General features: G+C 36.9%; 1 protein-coding gene across 4 annotated transcripts in view; it reads left to right on the forward strand.

Annotated features, from left to right (window-relative positions):
• Nucleotides 1-27,682, forward strand: part of EPS15 (epidermal growth factor receptor pathway substrate 15) — a 157,390-nt gene that overhangs the window by 113,392 nt on the left and 16,316 nt on the right. For all 4 annotated transcript variants that reach the window (XM_049617203.1, XM_049617205.1, XM_049617204.1 and 1 more), the window contains 5 exons: nucleotides 1,433-1,549; nucleotides 1,774-1,864; nucleotides 4,492-4,527; nucleotides 5,425-5,561; nucleotides 10,577-10,646. In XM_049617203.1, the coding sequence (XP_049473160.1) occupies nucleotides 1,433-1,549; nucleotides 1,774-1,864; nucleotides 4,492-4,527; nucleotides 5,425-5,561; nucleotides 10,577-10,646 (451 nt within the window). The remainder of the gene's footprint in view (nucleotides 1-1,432; nucleotides 1,550-1,773; nucleotides 1,865-4,491; nucleotides 4,528-5,424; nucleotides 5,562-10,576; nucleotides 10,647-27,682) is intronic.

The raw sequence follows: 27,682 nt of genomic DNA on the forward strand, positions 1-27,682 counted from the left end.
ATGCCTCATAGGGTCACAAGAAGTTCTTGAAGGCCATCTTGTGATGGTGGGGAGAGTATTGATAGGAGATGAGGCTTTCTTATAGTGGCTACCTGCATTACCTCTTTCTTAAAATAGAGATGTCTGCACCCCATTCCAAACTTGCTGAACTAGAGTTTCTGGAATGGTGCCAGGTACATATATTTTTACAAAAAAATTCCACAAGTGATTATGATGTGTACCTGGATAAAAATGACCACTTTTAGGTTACAAAGGGCTAGAGAGTAAGATATTCGGATTCATCTTGAAGGATTGGGTGATTTATTTTATTGCACTGAGTAGCCACTGAAGAATTATAAGCAAGAAGTGACATGATTGTATTTACCTTTTAGAAAATGTAGAAAATGGATTCAGGAGTGGGACTGGACACATAGATTTGTTAAGAAACTGTCGGAATGGTCTGTGTGATACTGTTTTAGCCTAAACTTAAGCAGTAATTGGAGGAATGATGATGAGAAGAATACAAGCTTGAGAAATATAAAAGATATAAAATTAACAAACTAGGGGCGCCTGGGTGGCACAGTCGGTTAAGCGTCCGACTTCAGCCAGGTCACGATCTCGCGGTCCGTGAGTTCGAGTCCCGCGTCAGGCTCTGGGCTGATGGCTCGGAGCCTGGAGCCTGTTTCCGATTCTGTGTCTCCCTCTCTCTGACCCTCCCCTGTTCATGCTCTGTCTCTCTCTGTCCCAAAAATAAATAAAAAAAAAACGTTGAAAAAAAAATTAAAAAAAAAAATTAACAAACTGATTTTTATTTAGGCATTGCAATCTTGGATTCATTATATAATATTCTTTTAAGTACAAAAGGCAGATTACTCGGTTATCCTTCAAAAACATAGGGTGATATGAAATGGAGATTTCTGCCACTTCTTAAGCCCTTTTACCTACTGGTCAAAATCCAGAAAGCAATGGGAAACCACTGAAGAAAGTTTAACCAGAAGGGTCATGATCAGACTCACATTTTAGATCTATTATTTTGGCTACTATAAGAAGGATTGATTGGAAGGGCACATATTGGAAGCAGGAAGTCATTTGGAAGGTTTTTACAGTGAGCTAGAGACCAGAATGATGATACTATAAATGGATGATAGTGACAGTGAGGATGAAAAGGAATGGATTTGAGAAGAAGGTAGGAGGTTGACTCAGCAAGACTTGGAAGCTAGCTGGGGGATGACCAAAGGGAAGTAGTTAAGGATGACCTGAAGTTTTCTGGCCTGATTGACTTCGATACTTGATGATACCATTTTCCTAAGAAAGCTTTTAAGAGAAGAACTCATTTAATGAATATGTTCTGTTTGTCTTTTGTATTTTTTAGTATGTTTTGGTTATCCTTTGTTAGTTTCCTATGACAAGTAGAAAATACATTGTTAGTCCATGTAACATTAATATTTTGTAGGCAAGAAGTAGTCCTGAAATACTGCCTTCTGGTGTGACTGATGACAACGAAGCGGTGACTACAGCTGTTAGTGAGAAAGTTTGTTCTGAATTTAATAGTGACAGACATTCAAAAGAGGTAAAAAATAATTTTATATGTAAGTGTTCTTTTACTGGTTTTTCTGGATGGGTTATATACTGTTTTAGGCTAAGGAAAGAAAAATGTGTTAAGTGAACTTTATGACTATAGAAATATTTGTTATATTACCTTTCATTGATTTTTCATAGCATGTTATATTTTAAAATGTTACATCTTAAAACTGGTTCCTAAAACAATATTTTTTAATTTAAAATTATTTTTAGGGAGATCCATTTAATGTAGAATCAAGTTCACTGCCTGATCCAGTTGCAGATACAAACTTGGATTTTTTCCAGTCTGATCCTTTTATTGGCAGTAAGTACTCTTATTTTTATATTATGGGTTTACCAGAAAAAAAGGCTTTTTAATATATAAACTGTATAAGAATTTCATATATAAATTATATAAGAATTAGTTTTGAGAGCCTACTTATTACAACAAAAATAGAGGGGAGTAGAGATGTGATATGTTTGTACTTGCTGTATTTGTCCTCTTCAGGCAACTAACTTGTGGGACTAAGCCACTGATTATGTCTTATGAGCCTCTGATTAAGAGCATTTTTCTTCTTCAGAATAAGAATCAAAAGAAAGAGATATTATGGACCAGGAGAAGAGATTAGGTACTCTTAAGTCAACCAGCAATTTTTACTACTAAAGTGCCCACACCGTGCTTTTAAAACAATGGAATCTATAGCAATTAGAAGCCTGATCCCTGCTCTTAAGGTGCCTAATGTGTTATTGAAGAAATAAATATAAGTTTAATAATTTAAAATACCTTATATTAATGTAAACTGTGTTATATACCACTGTGTCAAAGCTCTTTTTGCAATTTATTTCCAAATCAGTTTGTGAAACTGATAGGTCAGTTTACAACAGTTTTATTTTTATTTATTATTACTTTTTAAGTTTATTTATTTATTTAGAGAGAGAGGGGCAAGGAGGGACAGAGAGGGGGAGAAAGGATCCCAAGCAGGCTCCCCACTGTAAGTGCAGAGCCCAACATGGGGTCCAGTCCCACAAACCATGAGATCATGGCCTGAGCCAAAATCAAGTTGGACGCCCAACCGACTGAGCCACCCAGGCCCCCTAAGTTTTTATTTCAAATCCAATTAGTTAATATACAGTGTAATATTAGTTTCAGGTGTAGAATTTAGTGATTCATCACTTATGTACAACACCTGGTGCTCATCACAAGTACCCTCCTTAGTCCCCATCACCTATTTAACCTATCCCCCTGACTACCTCCCCTCTGGTAACCATCAGTTTGTCCTCTATAGTTAAGAGTCTATTTCTTGGTTGGCCTCTCATTGTTTTCCCCTATAATAGTTTGTTTTGTTTGTTAAATTCCACATATGAGTGAAATCATATGGTATTGGTCTTTCTTTGACTTATTTTGCACTCCCTTGTTCCATCCACATTGTTGCAAATGGCAAGATTTCATTCTTTTTGATGGCTGAATAATATCCATGATACATATACATACATACCACATCTTTATGCATCCATCAGTCGATGGACATTTGGGCTGTTTCTCTAGTTTGGCTATTGTAGATATTGCTGCTGTAAACATCAGGGTACATGTACCCGTTTGAATTACTATTTTTGTATTCTTTGGGTAAACTTCTTTTTTTTTAATTTTTTGAGGAACCTCCATACTGCTTTCCAGAGTGGCTTCATCAGTTTGCATTCCCACCATCACTGCAAGAGGCTTCCCCTTTCTCCACATCCTCGCCAACACCTGTTTCTTGTGTTTTTACTTGTAGCCATTCTGACAGGTGTGAGGTGATAACGCCTTGTAGTTTTGATTTATATTTTCCTGAACATGAGTGATGTTGAGCATCTTCCATGTGTCTCTTAGCCAGGTGTATGTCTTCTTTGGAAAAATGTCTATTCATGTGTTCTTCCCACTCTTTAATTGGGTTATTTTTGGGGGGTGTTGAGTTTTATAAGTTCTTTATAGATTGTGGATACAACCCTTCATCGGATATGTCATTTACAAGTATCTTTTGTGGAGCATATTTCTATGTCCTTATTGGCCATTTGTCTACCTTCTTTGGAGAAATTTTATTCAAATAATTTGCCCATTTTTTATTGTTTCTTTTTATTGTTGACTTCTAAGTGTTCTTCACATATTCTGAATACAAGTCCCTTATCAAATATATAATTTGCAAATACTTTCTTGTATTTTGCATTGTCTTAATTTTGATCAAGTCCTACTTATCTTTATTTTCTTTCATCACTTGTGCTTTTGATATCATATCTAAGATCCAAAGTCATTAAGATTTACTCTTAAGTTTTCTTCTAAGAGTTTTATAGTTTTAGCTGTTACAGTCAGTCTTTGATCTATTTTTAGCTAATTTTGGTATATGGTATGAGATAGGGGTCCAACTTTATTCTTTTGCATGTGGCTGTCCAGTTGTCCCAGCATCATTTGTTGAAAAGACTGTTTTCTCCATGGAATTTTCTTGGCACTCTTGTCAAATAACAAATGACCATAAATGTAAGGGTTTGTTTCTGGACTCTTTAGTTCTAGAAGAATTATTTTTTACTTCAGTGAAGCTCAGTGTCTTTGTTTCTGAACTGGTGATGGTAATACCCATCCAGTACTCTTGTGAAGAGTAGAGAATTTTGTTAGTAAAATTATTGCTGTTGTGCCTGCCTTTTCCCTTCTGTCTGTAACTTCAACTTGTGATCAAGAGTTAAGTATAATTGACTCCAGTTAAAATTAGCCTCTTTTATGAGGTATGTTAATGTTCTGCCTTTACTCTTTATTATTTTGAGTGTTTCCTAAAGGTGAATGGCATTTAGTGTTTTATCTACTTTGAGGTGGTTAATGAAAGAGACTTTGCTTTAACAAAATTTGCTTTTGTTTAAAGTTACTTTTAAGTAATGATGTCACACAGTAAATATTGTTGTGATTCCTACTTATTTATTTTATCACAGGTGATCCTTTTAAGGATGATCCTTTTGGGAAAATTGGTGAGTATATTATTGAAGTCTAACTTAGCTATAATTTGATTCTGCTTGATTATAAACCTAATGTTGTTTTTAGAAATGAGAGATCAAAGGTAGTTATAGTAAGTGGACTTCTTTTTTATTCAATTTTTAAACTGTTATAAGGCCCCACTAAGATATTGTAGGTGCCTGGCACTTTTAGAAAGAAAGTGGTAGATGCTTGTGAATTTGCTTAATGAACTGTTAGCATTACTTTTTAAAAAATAACATTAATGTTTATATTTTGATGCTTTTAATAATACTTAGACTGATTTTTCCTTGTTCACCAAGGATTAGATGAGTATAGTGATCTGCGCTACTACAGGGTTTAGAACATTTTGTTTTCCTAAGATTACAGTGTATGAATGGGGGGAAAGAAAACATCTTAAAGAATTACTAAATATCAGGCTTTATAATATATTCTTTCCCTGGGATTTTACATTAGAATTAAAGCAAATCTTGTGTACCATTTGGTTATGCTTCCCAAACCTGTTCCAAATAAGTTTATTAGTTGAAAGACTGTATTTTTTAACCAAATCACAAAGGAATTTGTGATTCCCACTCCCCTAAAATTAGAATCACCTGCTTAGAGGAATTACTTAAACCTAGCATACAGGTAAACTTTGTGTAGTAAGTGTTGGCATTGTTGATTTGCTTTGGGTGAATGATGAACAAATAGGAAAAAGAATATTAATTCAAGCTATTTAACTAGGTGCAACTGTCTATATTTTTTTATAATCAATAATTGTATTCAAAGTACCTATTTTAGATTCTGTAGAAGTTAAAAATATCTTTTTATTAAGTCAATTATCATACCTTCAAGTGATAGGAAATTTAGTGTAGTAGTTTTTAGTCTTTCATGTATGTGCTGTGTTTTCTTAGATCCATTTGGAGGTGATCCTTTCAAAGGTTCAGATCCATTTGCATCTGACTGTTTCTTCAAGCAGTCCTCTACTGATCCTTTTGCCACTTCAAGTACCGACCCTTTCAGCACAGCCAACAATGGCAGTAATACTTCGGTAAGTGGGTGGGTTAAAAATTGTTAAATGGATAAGAAGTGCCCTAAGTGAGTTTTTGAAATACACAGTGATGAAAGGATCCTCTTTTAGATTACTTCTGATGGGCTATGTAAAAAATCAGTCTCATCCAATCCATCTAGTTTTGGGTTCAAACTGGCATTTCACAGTTTTATCACACAGTGGAATTGTCTGGAGTAACTTATTTCATTGAAAAATCAAGTCCATCTTTCATAAGGCTCAAATATCCCCATTTAAATATCCCACTAGGGATATTTAAAATAAATGATTGGAAAGCCATAAACCAGTCTTCAATAAAGCTTTTCAGAAATGTGTGGTATGCATTATTGAAATAATGAAAATCAACCTAAAAACAACAGCATTGATCTTTTAGAAAACTAAAATTATTTATATTACTTTATAGACATATTTTATATATATTTTATAACACATTAATCTTGTAAAGAAATACAAATTCCCACTAAATGTCAGACTCTCTTGAGAACATATATACAAGTAACAGTCACTATTTAATAACCACATACTGTGATCCCAGTTCTTCTGTGTGCTATACATTCATTTTTTCTAATCATCAGCCTTGCAAAGTAGGTGTTGGTAGCCCTATTTTAACAATAAGGACACTGGAACTCAGAAGTAACCAAGGTCATACAGCTAAGTGCTTTATCATCTGGAGCCTTTAAAAACAAAATCTTTATATTATGGTTATTTAAACATACCCAAGATAGAGTAATATAATGAAATATTTTAATAAGCCTCCATGTATCCATCACCCAGATTCAATAATTATGAATGGTTTTGGAATTTTTTTTTGTTTTTATTTTTAGTTTTTATTTGGAGGCTTATTTTTTTTAAGGATGATATTTCATATCCAAAAGTAAAACAGACCCAAAAAGGAACAGTTGATTGACAGGCATTTGAAAAAAAAAATTGTGTCTCTTTAATTCTCTTAGATTAAGAATAATCCCTTAAAAGATTAATTGATTCTTTTAAAGTAATAGATTTTGATATTCTTTAATTGTTTTCTTTCTGTACTGAGTAAAGAGCTATTTGGCCAATAACTGGTATTTTCCATTGATGTAAAACTGAGCAAGTGCCTCCGTAACTGAATATTTGTGGTTTCCACAGGCTACTGGATACTGTGTTTTCCTATAACACTTAGTTTGCAATGTGGACCCATTTGCCAAATTCTTCTAAAATTGGCTGCAACCTGAATTTTTTTCCTTTTACCTTATTCTAGTCTCTTATTCACTCTTTTTTTATTTTTTTAAGTTTATTTATTTTATTTTGAGAGACAGAGCACAAGCAGGAGAGGGGCAGAGAGAGGAAGAGACAGAATCCCAAGTAGGCTCTGCACCATCAATCAGTACAGAGCCCGATGTGGGGCTTGAACTCATGAACTGTGAGATCATGACCTGAGCCAAGAGCAAGAGTCAGATGCTTAACCAACTGGGCCACCCAGGTGCCCCTCTTATTCTCCACTCTTATCATTAAAGAACAAGAAAGCCAAAGCAGCTCTTCCTAACTTAAAAATAAAACAAGTTTCTCCTGTTCCTCCTGCCTGGTAAAATTTTTCCACTATTTGTTCTATTTACTTGTTCTCCTTCCTCCCCAGTTTTTGAAACTGACATTGCCCTTGCTGACTGCTCTTGATTTCTCCATTAAAAACAAAACAAAAAACCAAACTGGCAATATACTAATAGCTCTGTTTGTCTCATCTCTTCTCTGTGCCAGGTGTGGTGCTAAGCTCTTTTCCTGTGTTATTTCATTTCAGCTTCACAATAATCACATGAAGCTCAGGTTACCAGACTCATTTTTTTTTTAATTAAAAAAAATTTTTTTAATGTTTATTTTTGAGATGGAGAGAGAGAGACAGAGCACGAGCAGGGGAGGGGCAGAGAGAGAGGGAAACACAGAATCTGAAGCAGGCTCCAAGCTCTGGAAGCTGTCAGCACAGAGCCCGATGAGGGGCTTACACTCATGAACTGTGAGATCATGACCTGAGCTGAAGTCGGATGCAACCAACTGAGCCACCTAGGCACCGGCAGACTCATTTCTAGATAAAGTAAGTGAGGCTTAAAGAGGTTAAGTGATAGTAAGTTAGTAAGTGTTAGGACTGAATTCAGACCTTGGTCTATCTGACCAAAATCTAAGGTCTTCACCACGGTAGTCTAAGATTTAAACTTTATTCTTCCCAGCTACAGTGCCCTTGTGTTTTGTGATCTTCCTTCTTTTTTAAATAGGCCTCTATTATGTTTTCAGGTCTGAGTCTGTCCCCAAAAGTCTTTTCTATTCCCTCAAGGCTAGTCTCTGTTCTCAGAGGGACGGAATTTAAAAAACCAACCCAAACCAAATAGTTGCCATTCCTTACTGTCCTAGCTAGCGTATGGTAGCATTGTGTAGGTACTAAATGATATAGTCAGAGTGGAGGGGTAGATGAGTGATGCTTAAGAGAGAGAATTTCAATGATAATTTTGAAACATTAATTCTATAAAATCATGCCATCTGAATTTTAGTTATGAAATTACTTTTGTGTACTAAATTGCCTAATTATCACACTGAACCTAACATTTAGTGGCCTCTTATTCCTTCATGGGCTGCACAGTCCCTCCTGTTCCTCTTACTGTCTTAATGGTCTTTTATGTGGGGCACAGTGTGATGAAGTAATAGAAATTAAACCCAACACTCATGTAGGCCTGCTTTTTCTAATTCTCTCTGTGATGGCAAATAAATCTGTAAGCTTTTGTTAAAAATCAGGCCTGTTAGCATTTCCTTCCCTGAAAGTAAAGAGAAGAAGCAATAATAGTTGGTGACTTAGGTTACGTCAGTGACTATTTCTCACACTGGTATTTTGACTATTAAATTAGGAACCATGCAAAGTTATCTGGCTATATAGACCAGCTTAGTATTTTTCTTTGATTGCTCTTTTTTTTAATGTTTATTTATTTTGAGAGAGAGAGAGAGAGAGAGAATCCCAAGCCCGTTCTGTGTGGTCAGCACAGAGCCTGATGCAGAGCTCAATCTATGCACCGTGAGATCATGACCTGAGCTGAAATCAAGAGTTGGACACTTGAACCGACTGAGTAACCCAGGCTCCCCTTTGAATGCTCTTTATTCATTCAGCAAATATAATCAGAATATAAGCTAGTGTGATAGTTTTATAATAATATTATTGGCATCAGTTAAAATAAGTAGTCATCTTTAGTTCTAAAAGCTTCATTAATATTAACTACTTCTTTTTTTATTTTATTTTTTATTTTTAAAAATTTACATCCAAATTAGCATGTAGTGCAACAATGGTTTCAGGAGTAGATTCCTTAGTGCCCCTTACCCATTTAGCCCATCCCCCCTCCCACAACCCCTCCCGTAACCCTTGGTTTGTTCTCCATGTTTATGAGTCTCTTCTGTTTTGTCCCCCTCCCTGTTTTTATATTATTTTATATTATATTTTTTATATTATTCCCATATGTTCATATGTTTTGTCTCTTAAAGTCCTCATTTGAGTGAAGTCACATTATTTTTGTCTTTCTCTGACTATTTCACTTAGCATAATACCCTCCAGTTCCATCCATGTAGTTGCAAATGGCAAGATTTCATTCTTTTTGATTGCCGAGTAATACTCCATTGTGTGTATATATACCACTTTCTAATAGTAGTTTAAATGGGTTCTCTTTTATAAAGAGAGACTGTACTACAAGTCCTGGTTAGCAATACTTTTCTCTTTTCAAATACATTTGTTTTATTTGGAAATGTATCAATTGAGCTCTGCAATATTCTTTGACATTCAATTGTAATAACCAATTTCTTGATGATTAGAAATAGAGCCTGTAATACACATGACATGGATAGCCATGAGTCAGAGGAGATAAATGTTCCCAAACCCTTTTCATGCCCCTTTCATCTAACAGTCTGCTAAGGCTTTTGTTGGCTTCTTAACAAGAGCCTGATGCCAGAAAGAGGAAGTTCAGTTAATTCTTCCTAAGTACATACTTTGTTTATGATTAAAAACTAAAATAAGTTAGGAAAACAGTTCTATAGCAGAAATCTCTGGCTTCTGGTAAAGTCCTCACTCTGTAGCCACTCACCCTTGTCACTTGGTCCAGATTCTTACCTGGCTATTGAAAGTAGAAGGATCTTTTTAGGAGTGCTCCTTCCTTCCCTTCCTCTGTTTCTCCCTCCTTTCTTCTCCCCCTTCCTCTGGACATGTGTACGTTCCTCTGATGGGACAAATGCTAGAATTATTTTTAGATAACAATTAGAAAGTAGAAATCTAGTATTTACTGATATTAAGTACTAGGATATTTAAGAGTTAGAATAGTATGCACCCTAAATGCAACATGTCATCCTGGAATAGAAGGATGTTAGTGGAAAAACTGGAAAAATCTAAATAAAATCTATAGCTTATAGTTTTGTTATCAGTGTTAATTCCTTAGTTTTAATAATGTACTATGATTACATGTGATATTAATATTAGAGGAAGCTGAGTGAAGGATATATGGGAACTCTCTGTATTATCTTTACACTTGTTCTAGAAATCTAAAATTACCTCAAAATGAAAAGTTGTAATAGTGTGTATTTGTACCAGTAGCAAAACTATGAAGAAAAGAGATGAATGCCGCCAAAGTCAGGATGATAATAACCTCTACCGAGGAAGGATGGTATTGTGATTGGAGAGGGGCACATAAGACTTCTGAGGTGTTGGCAGTTTCTTAGAAGGTGATTACATAAGTGTTCATTTGATACTTGTTTGTCAAGACATGCATGTTTCATATACCATTTTGAATGGATATTATATTATACAATAAAAGAAGATTAGAAAATGATGTTTATCATTCCAATTTAATTAGATTGCAAATCAATAAGGGGAAACATTTATTCCTAATGCCTTGTATTTCTTAACTAATTTAGAGTTTGTGAAGAATATTTTCCTTGGTGTGGCAATGAGGTTTCAGCTGTGAAACATTGCTTCTCATAATCATGATTTTGTGTAATTTTTTTAGGTAGAAACATTGAAGCACAATGATCCTTTTGCTCCTGGTGGAACAGTTGTTGTTGCAGCAAGTGATTCAGGTAAGGAAATAATTGATCAGTTTCTTTGAACAGTAAATATTACCCTTTTCTTTAAGCTTCTTTTTTTATTTGTTTCCAAATATATTTGTCCTATTTACTTACTTAAGGCTTTAAAATTACTGCATAGTTGGGGCGCCTGGGTGGCTCAGTCAGTTGGGTGTCCAACTTCGGCTTGGGTCATGATCTCATAGTTCGTGAGTTCGAGCCCCACGTCGGGCTCTCTGCTGACAGCTTGGAGCCTGGAGCCTGCTTCGGATTCTGTGTCTCCCTCTCTCTCTCTGCCCTACCCCTGCTTGCTCTCTGTCTCTCAAAACTGAATAAACACTAAAAAATTTTTTTTTAAATTACTGCATAGAGCCAATTGTAATCTACTAATAATAATGGCAAATGTTGGCGTATCACTTTCTACTTTTCTTATTCATTTATCTCATTTATTATTCATGTTAAAGATCTTACTGGAAGGGATTGGGAGATACAGGCTTCCAGTTATGGAATGAATAAGTCATAGGAATAAAAGGTGTACAGCATGGGGAATATAGTCAATGCTATTATAACAGTGTTGTGCAGTGACAGATGGTAGCTACACTCATGGTGAGCATAGCATGACATATAAATTTGTCAAATCACTGTGTGGTACACCTGAAACTAATGTAACATTGTATGTCAGCTATACTTTATTGAAAAAAAAAATCTTGCTAGAAAATGTACTCTAGCCAGTAAAACCAATAAAAATTTTTTTTGCTTTATAAAAGGCAGTGTTGTTTGGCATTTTCTAAGTCAGTAACGACTCTAATGGATCTTGGCCTAAATTTAAAAACTAGTTGCTTCCAGTAGGTAATGGTAATAGCTTTACAAATAATGGATAGATTCTTTTAATAATACAGAGAAAAGCTAAATGTTATTCTAGCATCCGGTCTTTATGCTTTATTTATGGTATCTAATTTTCAATTTATCCTTTTAAGTAATATTTCCATTTTGAAGACCAGGAAACTGAGGACCAGAACTTTAAGTAACTTGATCAAAATTGTATAGTTTACTAGATTTGAACCAGGTGAAGCCAAGATTCAAACCAAAGTCCGGTTTGTCTAAAAGCTTCTGCAACTAAGTAACACTGCTTCTTTCTCACTATTCATTAAAAAATAAAACAGACCATCTATTGTGTAGGAGAGCAGGAAATTAGAGGGAAGTGGACGCAAACATGTAAATTCCTCAAGTTACCATGCTAAAATAGATTTCCTTATTTTTCCAGATGAATATAGGGTGAGTTATTCAGTACACAAATTTGCTGATGTGACAAGTTGAGGATTATGAGCATAGAGAAAAATTAGTAGAAATGCCTTCACAATTTGGATTTCTTGTACGAATTATAACAATATGAAATTTAGCAGTGTGTGTTGTTTTCAGGTTGGAAATTAACTTCCAACACGAGTAACAAAAAGGAATATAATAGGCAGATATGTAGAAAACAAGATTTAATGTAGTGCTGGGTATTGATTTAAGCCAAAGCTTAGAATAGCAGCAAATAAGATTTCTAAAAGGCTTATTGAAGTAACAGTGGTTAAATTAATATCTTTTAAAAATACATGTGCATTTTTTAGACTCTCATTATTAAACTGATGAATTAATATATTGTTAAGGATATTGTATGATTAGAAAGGAAGACCTAAGAAAATAAAATGAAAGGTTAATATATTTATACAGGTGACCCTTGAGCGATATGGGGGTTGGGGACATTGACCTCCCTCCCATGCAGGTGCAAATCCTCATATAACTTTTGATTCCCCAAAACCTTTACTAATAGCCTACTGTTGACTAGCAGCCTTACCAATGACATAAGCAGTCAATTAACAAATATTTTGTATGTTATATGTATCCTTACAATAAAGTAAGCTAGAGAAAAGAAAGTGTTATTGAGAAAATCATAAAGAAAATACATTGACAGTACTATATTGCATTTATTGAGAAAAATCTGCATATAACACACTTCAAGGGTCAACTGTAATTAACTCTTGATTGAAATGGTAAGTGCCATGGAAGTTCATCAAAACTGTAAAAATTTAAAGGAAAGGGAGATCACCTCCAATCAGGGTAAATCATGAATGATTTCAAAGCAGAAGGTGGCTTTTGTGGTATGCCTTGAAAGAATGGGTTAGAATTTTAGTTAAGTATATATGGAAATAGAGTAAATGAAGCAAAGAGAGCAACATGAGCAAGGAAGGGAGGCAGGACTTACAGGGCATGTTCAAGGAAAACCAGGTGTTTTGATAAAGCTTATTTATAGATAGAAGAACCATCAGGTTAAGGCTGGTGTAGTAGATTGCAGGCTTACTGTGGGTGTCTATTGCCTTTGTTTCTAGTTCCTAACTAATTTTATGTAAAGTGTTAGAATAAATGACTATAATAGCCTGAGAGGGAACTACCATTCATTGTTGTTAATCATTTTAATAACATACCATTTATTGTGCTCTTGCACAGTCTCAGTACTACATGGGCTAGCTGTTTTCCAATACCTGGTCTCATTTAAATCTCACAGCAACTACATGAGGTAATTGGTATTATGTTTATTGTGCAGACAAGGAAAATCAAAACATGGAGAGATGAAACTGTTTCACAAGGTTAAAGAAGAGTAATGAATGGACCCACGTTCAAATGAGATCTCTGGTTTCCCATTGACCTCTTGGGTCATTCCTTCTGTCTCCTTTGCTGATTCTTCCTCTCTTCTCCAACTTCTTCATGTTTTATTACTCTAGGTCTTAGACTCTGGACCTCTTTCTTCTCTATCTGTATTCCCTTGGGGACCTTATCTGATTTCTTGGCTTCACATACCATATATATGCTCATTTATATCTCTAGCCACATCTTTTTTCCTGAACTCTAAACTCATATATCCAACTACCTTCTGATATCTGTATTTGAATATCTGATAGGTATAGCTAACACATACGTCTGCCACTGAACACCTAGTCTTCCTTTCCCAACCTGCTTCTCTTGCAACTTGTTCCATCTCAGTTCATGGTAATTTCATCTTTAATGTTGCTAAGACCTAAAACCTTAGCATCATCCTTGGTTCTTCTTCTCTTATGTTATCCATAATCTTCCAAGAGATCTTACTGGCTCTACCTCCAGATTATATCCAGCAAAAGATTTACAATGGCCTATACCTTTCTAACAGTATCTCTTACCATTATTCCCTTTACTCACTCTGCTCCAACCACACTGGCTCTCTTGCTGTTGCTGAAACAACAGGCCAGTTTCTTAGGCCCTTAGCTGTTCCCTATTTCTGGGATGATCTTTGTCCATATATTCACTTGATTTGCTACATTACCTTAACAAATCTTTGCCAAAATGTCCCCTTGTCAGTGGGGCATATTCTGGCCCTATTTAACATTTATGAGTTCCACACCTAGCCTAACATTCCTCCCTTACTATTCTCTACTCTTTATTTTTTCATTATGGCTTACTACTTTCTAGCATACTAAATAAGTTACTTTGTTTTTCTCTATCTTTCTCCTCCTCCTGCCGCTAGATTTTAAGTCCCAGGGAATTTGGATCTTTGTATTCACTGGTGTGTCCTAAGAACTTTAAACCATACCTGAGCACATAATATGACTGAATGGATGAATCAATTACTCTTCCTACAGAACATATAGGATGGGAATAGGGGGTGGTGGGGGTTGTTTAACAATTTTGTCCTGATAGTGGGTTTTTTAACATTGTGTTAAGATATACATAACATTTACTATTTTAACCATTTTTAAGTATATAGTTCATTGGTGCAAGTATTACAGCCATCCATTTCCAGAACTTGTTCATCTTTCAGAACTGAAACTCTGTATCTGTTGAATAAGAACTCTTCATTAGCCTCACCCATTAGCCCCTGGCAACCACCATTTATTTTCTGTGTTTATGAATTTGACTCCTCTGCATACCTCATAAATGGAATCATACAGTGTCTGTTATTTTGTGACTGGCTTATTTCACGTATCATTATATCCTCAAGATTCATCCATATTATAGTGTGTATCAGAATTTCTTCCCTTTTTAAGACCGAATAATATTCTTTTATATATATGTACCACATTTAGTTTATCTATTTATCCATCAGTAGATACTTGGGTTGTTTTCCATGTCAGCCATACCATTTTACATTCACACCAGCAGTGTACAAGAGTTCCAATTTCTTTATATCCTTGTCAACACTTACTGCTTTCTGGTTTTTGATAATAGCCACCAAATGGGTATAAAGTGGCATCTCATTGATTTAATTTGTACTTCCCTAATGATTATGATATTGAGCATCTATTCATATACTTATTGGCCATTTGCTTATCTTCTTTGGAGAAATGTCTATTCAAGTACTTTGCCATTTTCTCAATCAGTTGTTTGCTTTTTTGTTGTTGAGTGGTAGGATTTATTTACTCTGGATATTAACCCCTTCTGAAACATATGATTTACAAATATTTTCTCTCATTCCATGTGTTGCCTTTTCATTCTTTTGATACTGTTTGTTGGTGCATAAAACTAATTTTATTTAGTATAGTCCAGTTTATCCACTTTTAATTTTTTTGCCCATGCTTTTAGTGGTGTGTCCTAAGAACTTTAAACCATGCCTGAGCACATAATATGTGCACATAAACATTTCAAGAAAGTATAGCTAAATCCAGTGTCATGAAGATTTTCCCTATGTTTTCTTCTAAGAGTTTTATAGTTTTAGGTCTTACATTAGGTCTTTGATACATTTTGAGTAAATTTTTTGTATTTGTTGTAGTAAGGTAAGGTAAGAGTCCAACTTCATTCTTTTGGCATGAATACTCAACTTTCCCAGTGCCATTTGTTGAAAGGACTTGGCCTTTCCCCATTGAGTGGTCTTGGCATCTTTGTAGAAAATCTTTTGAATATATGTGCAAGAGTGTATTTCTGGGTTCTCTCTTCTATATCATTGGTCTAAATGTCTGTCTTAATGCCAGTACCACACTGCTTGATTACTGTAACTTTGTAGTAAGTTTTGAAATCAGGAAGTTTGATACCTGTAACTTTGTTATTCTTTTTCAAGATTGTTTTGGCTGTATAGGTTCCCTTGAGATTCCATGTGAATTTTAGGATGAATTCTCTATTTATGTGAAAAATATCATTGGGGTTTTGATAGAGATCGCTTTGAATCTGTAGATTGCTTTGGATAGTATTAACATGTTAACAATATGAAGTTTTCCAACCCATGAAGTTTTCCAACCCATAAAGTGGCCTGTCTTTCTATTTATTTGTATGCTTCATTTCTTTCAGAATGTTTCATAGTTGTCAGCATATATGCCTTCCTTAGTTAATTTCTGAGTATTTAATTCTTTTTTATGCTATTATAAATGAAATTGTTTTCTTAATTTCTTTTTCAGATTGTTCATTGTTAGTACATAGAAATGCTACTGATCTTGTGCGTTGATTTAGTATCCTGCTTTGCTGAATTCATTTATTGCAAACAGGTTTTTTTGTGTGTGTGTATGGGTTTTCTACATGTGAGGTCATATTGTCTGCAACAGAGATAATTTTACTTCTTCCTTTCCAATTTGGATGCCTTTTTCTTTTCCTTGCCTAATTGCTCTGACTAGGACTTCTATGATGAATTGGAGTGGTGAAAAGTGGGCATCCTTGGCTTGTTACTGATTTTAGAGAAAAAAAATCTCAGTCTTTCACCATTGAATATGATGTTCACTGTTTGCTTTTCATATATGGCCTTTACGATGTTGAAATAGTTTTCTTCTTTTCCTAGTTTGCCAAGTGTTATTTTTATCATGAGAGGATGTTGAATTTTGTCAGATGCTGTTTCTGCATCAATTAAGAGGATCATGTGGAGTCTTTTCCTTCATTCTGTTAATGGAGTGTATTTTATTGATTGATTTTCATGTTGAACCATCCTTACATACAAATGAGAACCTGTATCCTGTTAGCCTGCTGTTAGCATGCTGCTAGCATGCTGCTTATGTGTTGATTTGAATAAGGATCTTAGAACCAAAAACTCTTTTGAGTTGAGTAGGCTACCTATTAGTGGTATCTGGGGCTGAGACCTTACACAGACCCAAAAGTATCAGAGGTTTGAACTTTCTTTTACTTTTTTTCTTAACAGCTATACACAAGGTCATCCAAAGTTCGTTTTTGCATCTTCCTCATTTAATCTTTTCCGTGGTTATAGAGACAGGTACTATTCTTTCTCATGTTAAGGATGAGGAAAATGAAACATAGGTTAGGCGGTTTGCCGAAGGCTGCATTACTTGTTGCAGTGTCCAATCCATGTCTTATATCAGAGCTCATGCTATTAGCCACTTTGTTATGGTGCTTCTGCCTTATCTTCTCATCCAATTCTCACAATATAAAAATGGCAGTAAGGTTATTCACAGATTTTTTTCTCTCTCTCAAACTTAACATTGCTGACTTCGTTAGAACTGGAAGGAATCATAGACCTGCTATAGGCCAGAGTTTTCATATTATTTTTCACAAAACTAGTTTCCAGGTAGGTCTTCAGAGAGTTGGCAGATTCTTGTTTCATATTTTTTAAATGTCTTTGAATTTGTAAAAATATATATGCATTCATATATGTTACAAACCACATTGACATACTGTAGTACATTGGTGTTTTAAAGTACTATCAGGTTAACTGGTTTTTATGCAAACCTCTGGATATAAATTATTTTCAACTACTCTGAGATTGCAAGGCTCTTGTTTTAAAATGTATAAAACTACTTCTTTGGATGAATTGTTTTTCAGATAGAGCAACCAAAACCAACTACAGAAATAAGTTCAACTCCTGACTTTAAACATTTCTGTTGATCAAAATTGCTTCATGTTTTCACTGTCATCATAAGTAAATATTATAAATTTGTACATAAAATGATTTTAGAGTTATTTTTTTTAAGTTTATTTATTTATTTTGAGAGAGGGAGCACTCCTGAGTCCTCATGAATGGGGAAGGAACAGAGAGAAAGGGAGAGAGAGAATCCCAAGCAGGCTCCCCACTGTCAGCACAGAGCTCCACGCGGGGCTCAAACTCACAAACCGTGAGATCATGACCTTAGCCAAAATCAAGAGTCAGATGCTTAACTGACTAAGCCACCCAGAGTTAATTTTTAAAATCCTATTTACTTGTTCCATATATTGGCATTTCATCTAAGATTTGAACACTGTTATCTAGCCTCATTTCCTAAAAATGGAAGGAAAAACTGAGCCCCAGGGCTACATATCAGTTTGTTTCTCAGTCCATTTCCGCTGATTTTCCTCTGTGTTATCCTGCCTCTTTATCTACAATGTAAGTGAAAAAAATAAATCCTTGGAACCCAAAATTTGATAAAGGGTACTGAGAGCATAGGGGAAACAATCAAATGAAAAATGTTAAGAAATTAATACATATTAGTAAGAAATTTGTAGAAGATCCATAAAAGACTCTTGGTGGAGAAAATTCCAGACTTCAACTCCTATTTCAACAACAAAAGAAAGTGGGTTATTTAATCACAAGCAGTAACTTTGGAATTTATCAAGTATAGCAGCTTTTTTTTTTTCAGTATATGAAATTTATTGTCAAATTGGTTTCCATACAACACCCAGTGCTCATCCCAAAAGGTGCCCTCCTCAATACCCATCACCCACCCTCCCCTCCCTCCTACCCCCCATCAACTCTCAGTTTGTTCTCAGTTTTTATTTTTTATTTTTTTTCAATATATGAAATTTATTGTCAAATTGGTTTCCATACAACACCCAGTGCCCATCCCAAAAGGTGCCCTCCTCAATACCCATCACCCACCCTCCCCTCCCTCCCACCCCCCATCAACCCTCAGTTTGTTCTCAGTTTTTAACAGTCTCTTATGCTTTGGCTCTCTCCCACTCTAACCTCTTTTTTTTTTTTTTTCCTTCCCCTCCCCCATGGGTTTCTGTTAAGTTTCTCAGGATCCACATAAGAGTGAAACCATATGGTATCTGTCTTTCTCTGTATGGCTTATTTCACTTAGCATCACACTCTCAGTTCCATCCACGTTGCTACAAAAGGCCATATTTCATTCTTTCTCATTGCCACGTAGTATTCCATTGTGTATATAAGCCACAATTTCTTTATCCATTCATCAGTTGATGGACATTTAGGCTCCTTCCATAATTTGGCTATTGTTGAGAGTGCTGCTATAAACATTGGGGTACAAGTGCCCCTATGCATCAGTACTCCTGTATCCCTTGGGTTAATTCCTAGCAGTGCTATTGCTGGGTCATAGGGTAGATCTATTTTTAATTTTCTGAGGAACCTCCACACTGCTTTCCAGAGCGGCTGCACCAATTTGCAATCCCACCAACAGTGCAAGAGGGTCCCCATTTCTCCACATCCTCTCCAGCATCTATAGTCTCCTGATTTGTTCATTTTGGCCACTCTGACTGGCGTGAGGTGATATCTGAGTGTGGTTTTGATTTGTATTTCCCTGATAAGGAGCGACGTTGAACATCTTTTCATGTGCCTGTTGGCCATCCGGATGTCTTCTTTAGAGAAGTGTCTATTCATGTTTTCTGCCCATTTCTTCACTGGGTTATTTGTTTTTCGGGTGTGGAGTTTGGTGAGCTCTTTATAGATTTTGGATACTAGCCCTTTGTCCGATATGTCATTTGCAAAGATCTTTTCCCATTGCGTTGGTTGCCTTTTAGTTTTGTTGGTTGTTTCCTTTGCTGTGCAGAAGCTTTTTATCTTCATAAGGTCCCAGTAATTCACTTTTGCTTTTAATTCCCTTGCCTTTGGGGATGTGTTGAGTAAGAGATTGCTGTGGCTGAGGTCAGAGAGGTCTTTTCCTGCTTTCTCCTCTAAGGTTTTGATGGTTTCCTGTCTCACATTCAGGTCCTTTATCCATTTTGAGTTTATTTTTGTGAATGGTGTGAGAAAGTGGTCTAGTTTCAACCTTCTGCATGTTGCTGTCCAGTTCTCCCAGCACCATTTGTTAAAGAGACTGTCTTTTTTCCATTGGATGTTCTTTCCTGCTTTGTCAAAGATGAGTTGGCCATACGTTTGTGGGTCTATTTCTGGGGTTTCTATTCTATTCCATTGGTCTATGTGTCTGTTTTTGTGCCAATACCATGCTGTCTTGATGATTACAGCTTTGTAGTAGAGGCTAAAGTCTGGGATTGTGATGCCTCCTGCTTTGGTCTTCTTCTTGAAAATTACTTTGGCTATTTGGGGCCTTTTGTGGTTCCATATGAATTTTAGGATTGCTTGTTCTAGTTTCGAGAAGAATGCTGGTGCAGTTTTGATTGGGATTGCATTGAATGTGTAGATAACTTTGGGTAGTATTGACATTTTGACAATATTTATTCTTCCAATCCATGAGCAGGGAATGTCTTTCCATTTCTTTATATCTTCTTCAATTACCTGCATAAGCTTTCTATAGTTTTCAGCATACAGATCTTTTACATCTTTGGTTAGATTTATTCCTAGGTATTTTATGCTTCTTGGTGCAATTGTGAATGGGATCAGTTTCTTTATTTGTCTTTCTGTTGCTTCATTGTTAGTGTATAAGAATGCAACTGATTTCTGTACATTGATTTTGTATCCTGCAACTTTGCTGAATTCATGTATCAGTTCTAGCAGACTTTTGGTGGAGTCTATCGGATTTTCCATGTATAATATGTCATCTGCAAAAAGCGAAAGCTTGACTTCATCTTTGCCAATTTTGATGCCTTTGATTTCCTTTTGTTGTCTGATTGCTGATGCTAGAACTTCCAGCACTATGTTAAACAACAGTGGTGAGAGTGGGCATCCCTGTCGTGTTCCTGATCTCAGGGAAAAAGCTCTCAGTTTTTCCCCATTGAGGATGATGTTAGCTGTGGGCTTTTCATAAATGGCTTTTATGATCTTTAAGTATGTTCCTTCTATCCCGACTTTCTCAAGGGTTTTTATTAAGAAAGGGTGCTGGATTTTGTCAAAGGCCTTTTCTGCATCGATTGACAGGATCATATGGTTCTTCTCTTTTTTTTTGTTAATGTGATGTATCATGTTGATTGATTTGCGAATGTTGGACCAGCCCTGCATCCCAGGAATGAATCCCACTTGATCGTGGTGAATAATTCTTTTTATATGCCGTTGAATTCGATTTGCTAGTATCTTGTTGAGAATTTTTGCATCCATATTCATCAGGGATATTGGCCTGTAGTTCTCTTTTTTTACTGGGTCTCTGTCTGGTTTAGGAATCAAAGTAATACTGGCTTCATAGAATGAGTCTGGAAGTTTTCCTTCGCTTTCTATTTCTTGGAATAGCTTGAGAAGGATAGGTATTATCTCTGCTTTAAACGTCTGGTAGAACTCCCCTGGGAAGCCATCTGGTCCTGGACTCTTATTTGTTGGGAGATTTTTGATGACTGATTCAATTTCTTCCCTGGTTATGGGTCTGTTCAAGCTTTCTATTTCCTCCTGATTGAGTTTTGGAAGAGTGTGGGTGTTTAGGAATTTGTCCATTTCTTCCAGGTTGTCCAATTTGTTGGCATATAATTTTTCATAGTATTCCCTGATAATTGTTTGTATCTCTGAGGGATTGGTTGTAATCATTCCATTTTCATTCATGATTTTATCTATTTGGGTCATCTCCCTTTTCTTTTTGAGAAGCCTGGCTAGAGGTTTGTCAATTTTGTTTATTTTTTCAAAAAACCAACTCTTGGTTTCGTTGATCTGCTCTACAGTTTTTTTAGATTCTATATTGTTTATTTCTGCTCTGATCTTTATTATTTCTCTTCTTCTGCTGGGTTTAGGCTGCCTTTGCTGTTCTGCTTCTATTTCCTTTAGGTGTGCTGTTAGATTTTGTATTTGGGATTTTTCTTGTTTCTTGAGATAGGCCTGGATTGCAATGTATTTTCCTCTCAGGACTGCCTTCGCTGCGTCCCAAAGCGTTTGGATTGTTGTATTTTCATTTTCGTTTGTTTCCATATATTTTTTAATTTCTTCTCTAATTGCCTGGTTGACCCACTCATTCGTTAGTAGGGTGTTCTTTAACCTCCATGCTTTTGGAGGTTTTCCAGACTTTTTCCTGTGGTTGATTTCAAGCTTCATAGCATTGTGGTCTGAAAGTATGCATGGTATAATTTCAATTCTTGTAAACTTATGAAGGGCTGTTTTGTGACCCAGTATATGATCTATCTTGGAGAATGTTCCATGTGCACTCGAGAAGAAAGTATATTCTGTTGCTTTGGGATGCAGAGTTCTAAATATATCTGTCAAGTCCATCTGATCCAATGTATCATTCAGGGCCCTTGTTTCTTTATTGACCGTGTGTCTAGATGATCTATCCATTTCTGTAAGTGGGGTGTTAAAGTCCCCTGCAATTACCACATTCTTATCAATAAGGTTGCTTATGTTTATGAGTAATTGTTTTATATATTTGGGGGCTCCGGTATTCGGCGCATAGACATTTATAATTGTTAGCTCTTCCTGATGGATAGACCCTGTAATCATTATATAATGCCCTTCTTCATCTCTTGTTACAGCCTTTAATTTAAAGTCTAGTTTGTCTGATATAAGTATGGCTACTCCAGCTTTCTTTTGGCTTCCAGTAGCATGATAAATAGTTCTCCATCCCCTCACTCTCAATCTAAAGGTGTCCTCAGATCTAAAATGAGTCTCTTGTAGACAGCAAATAGATGGGTCTTGTTTTTTTATCCACTCTGATACCCTGTGTCTTTTGGTTGGCGCATTTAATCCATTTACATTCAGTGTCATTATAGAAAGATACGGGTTTAGAGTCATTGTGATGTCTGTATGTTTTATGCTTGCAGTGATGTCTCTGGTACTTTGTCTCACAGGATCCCCCTTAGGATCTCTTGTAGGGCTGGTTTAGTGGTGACAAATTCCTTCAGTTTTTGTTTGTTTGGGAAGACCTTTATCTCTCCTTCTATTCTAAATGACAGACTTGCTGGATAAAGGATTCTCGGCTGCATATTTTTTCTGTTTAGCACACTGAAGATATCGTGCCAAGCCTTTCTGGCCTGCCAAGTTTCAAAAGAGAGATCAGTCACGAGTTTTATAGGTCTCCCTTTATATGTGAGGGCACGTTTATCCCTTGCTGCTTTCAGAATTTTCTCTTTATCCTTGTATTTTGCCAGTTTCACTATGATATGTCGTGCAGAAGATCGATTCAAGTTACGTCTGAAGGGAGTTCTCTGTGCCTCTTGGATTTCAATGCCTTTTTCCTTCCCCAGTTCAGGGAAGTTCTCAGCTATAATTTCTTCAAGTACCCCTTCAGCACCTTTCCCTCTCTCTTCCTCCTCTGGGATACCAATTATGCGTATATTATTTCTTTTTAGTGTATCACTTAGTTCTCTAATTTTCCCCTCATACTCCTGGATTTTTTTATCTCTCTTTCTCTCAGCTTCCTCTTTTTCCATAACTTTATCTTCTAGTTCACCTATTCTCTCCTCTGCCTCTTCAATCCCAGCTGTCGTCGTTTCCGTTTTCTTTTGCATTTCGTTTAAAGCGCTTTTCAGCTCCTCGTGACTGTTCCTTAGTCCCTTGATCTCTGTAGCAAGAGATTCTCTGCTGTCCTCTATACTGTTTTCAAGCCCAGCGATTAATTTTATGACTATTATTCTAAATTCACTTTCTGTTATATTATTTAAATCCTTTTTGATCAGTTCATTAGTTGTTGTTATTTCCTGGAGATTCTTCTGAGGGGAATTCTTCCGTTTGGTCATTTTGGATAGTCCCTGGAGTGGTGAGGACCTGCAGGGCACTTCCCCTGTGCTGTGGTGTATAACTGGAGTTGGTGGGCAGGGCCGCAGTCCGACCTGATGTCTGCCCCCAGCCTACCACTGGGGCCACAGTCAGACTTGGTGTGTGCCTTCTCTTCCCCTCTCCTAGGGGCGGGATTCACTGTGGGGTGGCGTGGCTATCTGGGCTACTTGGACACTGCCAGGCTTGTGGTGCTGGGGATCTGGCGTATTAGCTGGGGTGGGTAGGCAAGGTGCACGGGGGCAGGAGGGGCAGGCTTAGCTTGCTTCTCCTTAGGTGATCCACTTCAGGAGGGGCCCTGTGGCAGCGGGAGGGAGTCAGATCCGCTGCCAGAGGTTTGGCTCCACAGAAGCACAGAGTTGGGTGTTTGCGTGGAGCGAGCATGTTCCCTGGCAGGAACTGGTTCCCTTTGGGATTTTGGCTGGGGGATGGGTGAGGGAGATGGCGCTGGCGAGCGCCTTTGTTCCCAGCCAAGCTGAGCTCTGTCGTCCGGGGGCTCAGCAACTCTCCCTCCCTTTGTCCTCCAGCCTTCCCGCTTTCCAAGTGGAGCTGTTAACTTATGACCTCCCAGACGCGCTAAGTCGCGCTTGCTGTCAGAACACACTCCGTCCGGCCCCTCCGCTTTTGCTTGCCAGACTCGGGGGCTCTGCTTGGCCGGCGAGCTGCCCCTCCGCCCCGGCTCCTTCCCGCCAGTCCGTGGAGCGCGCACCACTTCGCCACTCTTCCTGCCCTCTTCCGTGGGCCTCTCGTCTGCACTTGGCTCCGGAGACTCCGTTCTGCTAATCCTCTGGCGGTTTTCTGGGTTATTTAGGCAGGTGTAGGTGGGATCTAAGTGATCAGCAGGACGCGCGGTGAGCCCAGCGTCCTCCTATGCCGCCATCTTCCAACCTCCCCAAGCAGCTTTTTAAAAAATAAATGAAGGCCCTTAAAGAGCTTTTGTTTATATTGGTTATATCTATCAGTACTAACCATATTAGAGACTAAAGTACTAACCATATTAGAAATTAAAACTGAGAATTTAAAAAGTTTTTAATTTCTTTTAAAAACATGATAATAAACCCATTACATATTAACATAAATAACATATTTAAGAAAAAAAACTTCAGGGGCGCCAAGGTGGCTCAGATCATGATCTCACAGTTTGTGCGTTCGAGCCCCATATCAGGCTCTGTGCTAACAGCTCAGTTTGGAGCCTGCTTCAGATTCTGTGTCTCCTGCTCTTTCTGCCTCTCCCCCACTCCCATTCTCTCTCTGTATGTGTCTCTCAAAAATAAATAAAATGTTAAAAAATTTTTTAAAAATGAAAAATAACTTCAAACCAAAAAAAAATTATAAGAGTAGCATTGTTCATACATTTTTGTGAAACTCTTTAAATGTCTGCCTTAACAGAAGACAGCTGGATTCTCATATCTACTTCTGCATTCAGTCTGCTGCACTGTATTGTTTTGCTTCAAGTATGTGAAATGAAAAAGATCCGGCCTCACACAGATACATAGTTGGAAAAAGGAGGAATATTTCAACAACCTTTTTAAAGATAATTGTGGATATTCTTTTTTGTTATTATACTACATTTCAACATATTTTAGTTTCTTCAAAGTTAGTTGTAGTATTGTACATGAAACTGTATTGAGGACCTTTCTTTTTTTTTTTTCTTTTCTCTTTTTTTTTTCCTTTTTTTACAAACCCTTGTGTCGAGGATTGACGTTCAGTAGATTGCAGCGAGGGAGCTGCTCCGCTACGTATGAAACCCCGACCCAGAAGCAAGCAGGTCATCTAGGAATGGTTTAGCACCAGGTTCCCCACGAATGTGCCTTGTGTGATGGGTGACGGGGTGGCCCCCTTTCCGGCCAAGCCCCGGGAAGAGGGTTGTATTGAGTACCTTTTATACTCTGTTACATTAAAATCCATTGGTCTGTCTTGTACTTTGAATGAATCTTTTACCTATATATGATTTTGTAACTTGCATTGATCATTTGGGAAATCTTGGTTCACTGAGTTATGCATATCTTACAAATGCTGACACATTTCAGTATAAATATTTTTAAATTACATTTATTGGGGCACCTAGATGGTTTAGTCAGTTAAGTGTCTGACTCTGGACTTCAGCTCATGTCATGATCTCACGGTTCATGGGATCAAGCCCATGTTGGGCTCCGCACTGGCGACGTGAAGCCTACTTGGGATTCTCTCTCTCTGTCTCTGTCTCTCTCTCTCTCTCTCTGTCTCTCTCTGCCTCTCCCTTGCTCACACTCTCTTTCTCTCTCTCTCTTGAAATAAATAAACTTAAAATTTTTTTTTAATTAAAGTTAAATTTATTAGTATCACCATCCATCTTATCAGAGTCTTTAAGTATTGGTATAATATTAAGATTTGGGGCAAATACAACTTTCCAAGATACTGATTTTTACTTGAATTTTTATCATCTGCAACAAATACTATCAGTTGCTTTCCTTAAAGTGACAGATTCACTGTTTATTTTGGAAGAAATGTTGCCAGATACCCAAATCTGAATAATCATTGTTTATCTGTTATTTCTTTCAAGTAAAAAGGACATTTCATGAAAAAAGCAGCTAGTTCAACCTGTTTCTCACACCATCATGCAAGTGCTTTTCCTCCAGATAGCCATCATACTTGCTACTCAGCAGAGGTGCTTTGTGTGTATTTCCCATTTTGTTACTCAGAATTACAAGAAGATGTGTGCCTTGGGGTCACAATTTATTAAAACTAATAATTTGTATTGGTTATCCAGGACAGTAAGTGCAACTGCCCTTTATTTTTCTCCTCCCTGCAAGTTTGTGATGGAGAAAAATACAATGGTTATCAAATAGTACAGTTTGGTGCTGCTGCCTTGATTCCCAGTAAGGCATCAGCAGTTCTATCTACCATTGGTTTTGCAACATTGTTGTAAATATCAGCACATTAAGAAATATAAATAACATCTTAATATTCTGAAAATAGTTTTCACTTTATAGATCTTCCTAAACAGGTCTTAGGGACCTCTGGGGTCCACACTTTGAGAACTTCTGATCTAATATGAACTGAGAGATTTCCTGTTGCTCTGGTCTCTGTTCCCTCAAGACAACTTGTTCCCAGGAGGTATCTGGGACAGATGTCTCCTTTTGTTCAAAACAGGAGCAAGAGAATAATCTCAGTGTTCTGGAGAAAAAGCTTAAGAGTAGAGGTTATCTTTTTAGTTCTGTATTAGCCTGGTGCTTTTGTTCTTCTCAAAATACACACTTCTTGTGGTGGGGATGTCCAATTCTGTGCCTTCAGCTACAGCCTGTTTCCTGATGACTCCTATTTAGCCTTCTAGTGTTGAACCCTCTCCTGAGCCTTCAGTGCCTTCAAGTTACCTGCTGGATATTTCCCCTTAGGTGTCAAGCTTAAAAGTTGAAATGATCATCTTTTCTAAATACTCTCTCCTTCAAAGTATTAGCATTTTTACTTTCTGTGCTAATGATACAGTTAGCCAATCATCTTAGACTTCTCTGTCATTCCTCACCTTCAATAAATTGCCAAATCCTGTTGTTTTACCCCCAAATGGACCCTGATTGTTCCTCTTATGCTCAGCTTTGCTTGATATTCTTACTTTGTTTCAGTTGGAGTGTGATCTTAAATTGCTTCCGTTCTTTTTTTACTTGATAATCTGTCATCTATGTCACTGCTAGTATAGTCTTTAACCTGTTTTTGTTTGCTTGTTTGTTTTTAAGAGAGAGTATGAGTGGGGGAGAGGGGCAGGCGGGGAGAGAGAATCTTTTTTTTTTTTTTTTTTTAATTTACAGCCAAGTTAGTTAGCGTATAGTGCAATGATGATTTCAGGAGTAGACTCAGTGATTCATCCCCTACGTATAACACCCAGTGCTCATCCCAACAAGTATCCTCTTAAGTGTCCCTTGCCCATTTAGCCCATCCCCCCACCCACAACCCCTCCGGCAACCCTCAGTTTGTTCTCTGTATTTAAGAGTCTCTTATGTTTTGTCCCCCTCCCTGTTTTTCTATTATTTTTGCTTCCATTCCCTTATGTTCACCTGTTTTGTATCTTAAATTCCACATATGAGTGAAGTCATCTGATATTTGTCTTTCTCTGACTGATTTTGCTTAGCACAATACACTCTAGTTCCATTCAGTGTTACAAATGGCAAGATTTCATTCTTTGTGATTACCAAGTAGTACTCTATTGTTTGTGTGTGTGTGTGTGTGTGTGTGTGTGTGTGTATCACACACACATACGTACCGCATCTTCTTTATCCATTCATCAATTGATGGACATTTGGGCTCCTTCCATACGTTGGCTATGGTCAATAGCACTGCT

Source organism: Panthera uncia (assembly GCF_023721935.1).
Source record: "Panthera uncia isolate 11264 chromosome C1 unlocalized genomic scaffold, Puncia_PCG_1.0 HiC_scaffold_4, whole genome shotgun sequence".
In the NCBI taxonomy this organism is placed as follows: domain Eukaryota; kingdom Metazoa; phylum Chordata; class Mammalia; order Carnivora; family Felidae; genus Panthera; species Panthera uncia.